Source organism: Charadrius vociferus, unplaced genomic scaffold (assembly GCF_000708025.1).
Source record: "Charadrius vociferus isolate BGI_N301 unplaced genomic scaffold, ASM70802v2 scaffold124, whole genome shotgun sequence".
Classification (NCBI taxonomy): Eukaryota; Metazoa; Chordata; class Aves; order Charadriiformes; family Charadriidae; genus Charadrius; species Charadrius vociferus.
In genome coordinates, this window is record NW_009647943.1 from 169,241 (window position 1) to 176,747 (window position 7,507).

Genomic DNA, 7,507 nt, shown 5'->3' on the forward strand with positions numbered 1-7,507 from the left:
GTTGGGCTCCTGGGCGGTTAGGGCCGGGGCAAGGAGGCACCGTCCCAGTCTGCCCGAGCGCTGCCGGCAGTCCCCAGCCACGCTGTCCCCGGTGGAGCCACCCTGCTCTGCGCTGGGGTTCCTGCGTCGCAGTGCAGAGCCTGGACTGGGGCAGCAGGAGGCTGCTGGGGGGGTCAGGCAAAGGCCTCCGGAAGGTTTCTGTGGGATGTGGGCATTGTGGTGAGACACCCTGGCCAGCCCTGAGCACAGGGCTGCAGCTGGTGCCTCCAGTTACTGGAGGGAAGGAGCCCTCAGCTTCCCACCTGGGCTGGTGGTCCCTGTGCTGACTGTCTGGTGGCTGCCAGCGCTGTCTGGTAGCCACCCCATTGTCCCCACCTTTCCTCTTAACCCTGCGCCTCTTGTATGGAGCTGGAAGGATGTAGATTCCCTTTGATGCACCCACGTCAGTGTCAGGTCCGCCACACATCCCAGCACAGCTCTCCTTGTAGCTGCTGAGTGTAGTGGGCTGTGCTGAGCTCTCGGGCCCGGCTGCAGGGCTGCTCTGCCAGAGGGCATCAGCGTGCCGAGTTCCCTGCTCGGGCTGCGGGTCTGCCTGCCCCGTGTGGAACTGTGCCTAGAGCAGGGCCAAGCAGGTGGACCAAGAGGTTTCCTCAGCCACTGTTTTTGTCCCTGTGCAGCTTTTTGCTTACTTTTCCCCATCAGGTCTGATACTCCCCTTGGAAGGACCAAGTTCCATTTCTCCCACAGAAGTTAACTCTTCTGCCAGCTCTAGAGCTCAAGGTGGCCTTCAGCTTCCCTCTGCAGGTCCCCAGCGTGAGCATGGGCTCAGAAGACTTGCAGGCTGGGTCTCCTACTCTGTTGCTTTTGGCAGAAAATCAGTGACCAACAATGTGTGCAGAGGGCTCCGCTCCATCCTGCTTTAACTCACCTTCTCCTTGCAGATGAAGCGGAAGTCAGAGAACGGCCTGGATGGCCGGGCCCTTTCCCCCGGTAAAAAGCTGTGCAAGGGCTCCGAGTACAGCAGGTAAGATTAGCGCTCTGCGTGCTGAGCAACGAATTGACATGGGGGGTGGGAAGACCTCCTTCTACCAGTCCCATCCCTCAGTCATCTGGCTGTCCTGCTGAGGTTGTGGAGTCTCCATCCTTGGAGAGACACTAAAGCCATCTGGGTGGTCCTGCCTGAGCAGGGGCTTGGACCAGACGGCCTCCGGAGGTGCCTCCAGCCTCAACCAGTCCGTGATTCCGTCACTCTGTAGAGCAGGCTGGGCTGAGGGGACTGCATACGAAGCTGTGGTCCTGGTGGAAGTGATGGGGAAGGGGGCTAGCTTGGCGGGAGGCTCATGGCTGGTGGTTTATGGGCACCTCTGTTCTGAGAACTGTTTGCATGGTGTGGCCCAGAGTAACACTGGCATGTCTCACCTTTGCTTTGGTCTCTCCCCGGCTGTGGTCCAGGACACTGGGTCCATGCACACCCAGTCCCACCACCACCTTTGGGGACCTGCGCAACGCCAAAGCGGGCCAGGCACGCCGCCGCCGCATCCCCTCAGTTGCCCCCCCTCCTGAGCTGCAGGACTGGCTCCGCACCTTCCAGGTAGGCTGGGGGCTCACCTTGGAGGGCACCTATGGGCAGGCAGGAGGAGAGCCGGGTCCTGGGGACCCTGTCTGCGTGAAAGCCACCACAGGCAGGGGGTTGGGTCCCACGGTAGATTTTTAGTAAGTTTTTGCCTCAGGTAAAGGAGCACAGAAGTGGTGTTAGCCCCCGTCTTGCTCCACTTCGTCCCGGAGTGGTGTTGCTTTGTCTGCCGTCACACAGCACCCGTGTTCCATCTTACCCGACTTGTGGAGCTCCCAGCCCCGTCTCTGTGGCTCCTCTTTATCTTGGCGTCTAGGTGGCAGAGCCCTGGCCTGCTCCAGAGGTCCGGCCAGCCTGTCTTGACAGTGCGGGTTGGTGTCTCTGCCAGGGTTGGGGTAGGGACGTAGCCACAGGGGCGCCTGTGAGGGCTGCCGTGTGTGCAGACACTGTGACTGACGTCCCTCTCCTCAGCGGTGGAGTGGCCCGGAGAAGCTGCTTGCTCTGGATGAGCTCATCGATCGCTGCGAGCCCTCCCAAATCAAGTACATGATGCAGGTCATTGAACCCCAGTTCCAGAGAGACTTCATTTCCCTGCTGCCCAAGGAGGTGAGTTGAGGCAAGGGACGGGCTGGCCCTGGTGCTGGGCACCTGTTACCAGCCACGGAGACCACTGTGCCCTTGTGACTCGGCTTCCACTCCTGCAGCTGGCACTCTATGTCCTCTCGTTCCTGGAGCCTCGGGACCTGCTCCGTGCTGCCCAGACCTGTCGCTACTGGAGGGTCTTGGCTGAAGATAACCTGCTCTGGAGAGAGAAGTGCCGGGAAGAAGGTAAAGACCCCTCCTCCATATGGCACGTGGCACATTGTGGCTGGGATCTGCAGTGGGGTAACCCCCAGCGCCCACAGATGTGCACCGTCTTAGCCCCCGGGTAGGGTGAGGGCCTGGACCGCTGTTACAGTGTGAGGCATCCCGCTGTGTTCTCCTCCTGCAGGCATTGAGGAGCCCTTGAACCTGCGGAAGCGACGCCTGCTGAGCCCTGGATTCATGTACAGCCCCTGGAAATTTGCCTTCATGCGGCAGCACAAAATCGACATGAATTGGCGCAGCGGGGAGCTTAAAGCCCCCAAGGTGGGTGCTTTCAGGAGTCCTTGCTGAGAACTGTGCTCTATAGAGCTTTGACGTGTAGGAAGCTGGTACAGGAAGGAAGTAGCAGAGAAATGTCCATGACCAATAGGATGAGAATGACACTAAGAATTTTCAGACTGCCTCAGGAAAAGAGTCACAAGTCTGGCCTGTCTTCAGGAGGCGCAGGCCAGAGGCATTCACCTGGAAATATTTTAATTTGAAGGTCTTTGAAGCTGTAGGTCCTGCCCGCTTCCTGCAACTCCGGTCCCTGCCTGGAGAGAGCAGATCCAGAGCACAGCTTGCTTGGAGCTTTCCTGTGTGCTCTGGCTGGCAGCACAGCTGATCTTGGGGATTGCCACCGTGGGTGATACTGGGCTGCAGTTCTGCCAGCAGAAAAAGGGTCTCCCTGGAGAAGGGGGTTTCCGTCCCCTCAGCCCGTCTCTGAGCACCTGTGGCAGGGTTGTAGCCAACCATGGCATCCAGGGGATGGTATGGCCCTTCTGGGGCTCAGCCAAGCCTTGTCCCTGCTGCAATGTTCCTGAACGCTTGGGTGTTGGTTTTGTCTCTCCCCGCCAAGGTCCCTGCCTGCCCCTCGTCCCTGTCCAGGAGGCAGGGAGAGCAGAGCCCCAGCCGCCCCTTCTCTCAGTCTCCCAGGTGACAGTCTCAGTCCTGCTGCTCTCCACCTCTGGAGACTTTTTCCAGACCCACGCTGTTCCCAGCCCCTTCTCCAAGCCCCTGCCTCGGCGGCGCCTGAGGTGAGCAGCAGCGCTCCACACAGTGCCGTCGCTGCAGGGACTGCACCCCCAGCAACAAATGGGCACCAGGCAGCCCTTTCCCAAGACCCCCAACACCCTGGTCTCTGCAGCCCCTGTGAGCAGAGCTCTCCAGGGCACTGCCCGCAGGGACGTCTGCCCACAGAGATGTCCGCCCTGTACCTTCCCCCGGCTGAGGGGAAGTTTAACGCATTCCCTGCAAAGGGCGGCTCTGGGCTTGTTTTCACAGCGAGGTGCTGCTTGCCCTCATGCTGCCGCTGCCCATGGCTTGGCCAGGTCTGTCTGACGTGCCTCCTCATTCCCCGGGGTCCTGCCTGAGCTCTGCCCGCAGATGTTGCTCGGTCGTTGCCCGCCTTTGCTGCCCTCATCGCACATCGCCATGTTGGGGAGGTGGCAGCTGGTGCACAGCCTTCCACCACGTGGAAAATGGAGCTGGTGGTCCTACGTGTGCTGTGGCTGCCGGGCACCGCTTTTTGATCCAGGACAGGATGTCAGCTCTGAGCTTGATAGCTTGTGTGGCCTTAATAACCCCAAGGGTGCATCCGTGTTTTGGAGTCCCCCAGTAGCCCACTGTCCCCCAGCTGTAGCCACTAAATGCTGCCCCCCGCCCCGGCTCCTACTGTAGCTGCTGCCCCGCAGAGGAGCAGAGAGGAGGTGTTACAGGGACCTGTCTGTTCTTCTGCCCCTCAGCACTGATGGCTCCCCCGACGTTCTCAAAGGCTGCTTTTGATGCCCAAGGTTCTGCAGACTCCGGGGCTCTGAGCTGCCCTCGCTTCTCTCCTTACTCGTGTTGTTCTCCATGCAGGTGCTGAAGGGACACGATGACCATGTCATCACCTGCCTGCAGTTCTGTGGCAACCGGATTGTCAGTGGCTCAGATGACAATACCCTCAAAGTGTGGTCAGCTGTCACCGGCGAGGTGAGCTGTTCTCCACAGTCAGGTCATGGGGCTGCTCCGCTGGCACGTGGAGAGCCGTGCTGATCCTGGCGTTGCTGCAGGAGCGGGTGGAGGCATGGGAGGCATAGTGGCCTTTGGGGGGGGTTTGTCTTGTCTCTGGCAAAGTGTAGCCGGGGAGGGGATTTGGTAGATCCTGTGGCTGCAGGAGCGGTGGGAAGAGCTGTCTTAAGCTACAAGTCTGTTGGTGCAGTAAGAAATGAACAAGAGTTGGCCACACACGTTTTCACCGGCAGTCAGCAAGTGTGGACCACCCTCCTGGAGATCCAGGAAGGGCAAGAAACTCAACTGGGTTGAGAACAGCAAGTGGTTATTGTCATGGAGAGGACATGGTGGGGGCCTGAGTCTGTGTGCGGGAGGGTGGCTTGCTGCCCCGAGGAGCCTTACCGATCCTGGAGGAAGTCCTGTGCTTCACTTTTCCTTTTTGCTGTGTTCAGCCTTTCCCAAACCAGCGTCTCGCATCTTGTTCTTTGCAGTGTGTGCAGACGCTGGTTGGCCACACAGGGGGTGTGTGGTCTTCCCAGATGAGGGACAGCATTGTCATCAGCGGCTCCACAGACCGGACGCTCAAAGTGTGGAATGCAGACACAGGCGAATGCGTGCACACGCTGTATGGGCACACGTCCACAGTGCGCTGCATGCACTTGCACGGGAACAGGTACGGGTGCGACGGTGCTGGGGGCCTGGTCTGGTCTCTGGAATGGGGCAGGTGGAGGTGTAAAAGCATTTGTGGCCTGGGCCAGTCTGTGTCGTGGGATATAGGGCTGGTGAAAGTGCAGAGGTGGACGGGGCATGGGCTGATGTGTAGTGGAAAGATGCTGCGTGGGAGGAGGCATCCCTGGGGAGGATAAGCCGGGGCTGCCCCTCGGGGAAGCTCGTGTGTCCGGGGTGATCTCAGCTGGGTGAGGTCCAGCGTCGACACGGTCGGGCTCCAAGTGCATCCCTGCCCGCAGGGTTGTCAGTGGCTCACGGGACGCCACTCTACGCCTCTGGGACATCGAGACTGGGCAATGTCTGCATGTGCTGATGGGGCACGTGGCTGCCGTGCGCTGCGTGCAGTACGACGGGCACAAGGTGGTGAGCGGTGCATATGACTACACAGTGAAAGTGTGGGACCCCGAGAGCGAAAGCTGCACGCACACGCTGCAGGGACACACGAACCGCGTCTACTCCTTGCAGGTAGGACCCTGGCTCCCCCTTTGCTTCTGCTCATGTGCCGCAGGAACACGAGCCATGCCTGTTTTGGCAAGTCCAAAGCCGTCTCCCCACCCCATGCAGGTGCTGCAGGGACACACAGGCCATGTCTGTTCCCTGCAGGTGAGACACTCTACCCCTCGACCCTGTCCCCCACACACGCATGCGCTGCAGGAACACACATAGCCCGTGTCTGTTTCCTGGAGGGAAAATGATGCGAAACACACATGCACCCTGGTTAGCCAAAGGGTGCGTGAGCACATCAATTAATCTGCCGTGCCCCAGACTGCAAAGAGCACTCCTCCCCTTCATGGGCCGTGCTGATCTGTGTCTCTCTGGGCAGTTTGATGGGACACACATCGTGAGTGGCTCTCTGGACACGTCGATTCGAGTGTGGGACGTAGAGAGTGGGAACTGCCTACACACCCTGATGGGGCACCAGTCGCTCACGAGTGGCATGGAGTTACGTGACAACATCCTTGTATCTGGCAATGCTGACTCCACAGTCAAGATCTGGGACATCAAGACGGGCCAGTGCCTGCAAACGCTGCAGGGTGAGTGCCGGAGGATGGAAGAGCTCCCCTCACGAGGGGTGTTGGAGAGGGGTCCTGTTGCTCATAGCTGCCAGATGTGGCAGGGGCAGGGCAGATGTTGCCAGCGGTGGGTGCTCCTGGAGAGCCTGGGGCTGGAGGTGGGAGCACAGGAGGACTAACAGATACCCTCTGCTTCCAGGGCCCAGCAAGCACCAGAGTGCCGTCACCTGCCTGCAGTTCAGCTCCAAGTTTGTGGTGACCAGCTCAGATGATGGTACCGTCAAGCTCTGGGACCTCAAGACGGGCGAGTTTGTGCGCAACCTGGTTGCACTGGAGAGCGGGGGCAGCGGGGGCGTAGTGTGGCGCATCCGCGCCTCCAACACCAAGCTCGTGTGTGCGGTGGGCAGCCGCAACGGCACGGAGGAGACCAAGCTGCTGGTGCTGGACTTTGATGTGGACCTGAAATGAACCTGGCCAGTCCAGGCTGGGGTGGAGGATCCCGCGGGCTGGGCATAGCAGCTGGTCTTGGTGGGGCTGGCCCCAGAGCAGGCGCGAGCCCCCCCGCGGGCTGTAAATATTGTTTGCAGCTGTCTGGGCCTTATTTATATATGTGTGAACTCCCTGTGGGGAGCCTGCACCCGGTGGGGGCACTGTACAGAGGAAGCAGCATGTTTTGTACACACTAATATATCGATTTATTTCTGTACCTGGGGCCTCCTTCTCCACCCCTGCTGTCCCCGGAGCCCTCCCTTCCTGGAGCTTGTCTCTTCTGGGGGAGCAGTTGGTGCCTGCAGCCCGCCCCGTTTGATTCCAGGCACAGGTAGGTAGGGTTCGGGCTTTCCTAGAGTCACTGGCCTCGGAGTCCAGCTCTCCACCTGTACACACACGTGCTTGGCTGGTGGAGTGCCCTCTGCCTGGAGTCCCATAGCGGGTGGACTTCAGTGGCTTTATGTTCGGGTCGGCAGCGGGCTGGCAGTGCGCGTGAGGCGCTGAGCACCCGGCGCTGGGGGGGTCTTGCAGGGCAGTACCACAGGTAGCGCAGCCTGGTGGCTAGTCGGGCGTGCAGGCTTACAAAGCTGTCCTAGGAGGTTGTAGCCCCAATATTGTGCCTGAGAGGGAGCAGTGCTGTGAGCAGACATGCTTTTTTCTCCTGCAGTGCTCCAGTCCAGCCGGAGGGAAGCAGGCAGGGCTGGGCAGAGTGAGAGATGGTGCAGCAGGCAGCAACGCACTGGGCAGCACCTGGGAGGGGACCGCAGGGAGATGAGACTGGGTCTGAGCTCTGCTGCAGCGGAAGGTTTGTCCGTGGTGGGGAGGGTGGCACTGCCTGCTGCCGCAGCCAGGCCCGGCCCAGCCC

The 7,507-nt window shown here is 60.3% G+C and overlaps 1 protein-coding gene across 1 annotated transcript in view; it reads left to right on the forward strand.

Moving 5' to 3' along the window:
• Positions 1-6,852, forward strand: part of LOC104284857 (F-box/WD repeat-containing protein 7-like) — a 10,629-nt gene extending 3,777 nt beyond the window's left edge. Inside the window, exons 3-12 of the mRNA XM_009883231.1 lie at positions 942-1,024; positions 1,453-1,591; positions 2,045-2,179; positions 2,278-2,401; positions 2,565-2,701; positions 4,277-4,390; positions 4,903-5,084; positions 5,380-5,605; positions 5,964-6,174; positions 6,353-6,852. Of these exons, the coding sequence (XP_009881533.1) occupies positions 942-1,024; positions 1,453-1,591; positions 2,045-2,179; positions 2,278-2,401; positions 2,565-2,701; positions 4,277-4,390; positions 4,903-5,084; positions 5,380-5,605; positions 5,964-6,174; positions 6,353-6,621 (1,620 nt within the window). The 3' untranslated portion in view covers positions 6,622-6,852. The remainder of the gene's footprint in view (positions 1-941; positions 1,025-1,452; positions 1,592-2,044; positions 2,180-2,277; positions 2,402-2,564; positions 2,702-4,276; positions 4,391-4,902; positions 5,085-5,379; positions 5,606-5,963; positions 6,175-6,352) is intronic.
• The last annotated feature ends 655 nt before the right edge of the window (positions 6,853-7,507 follow it).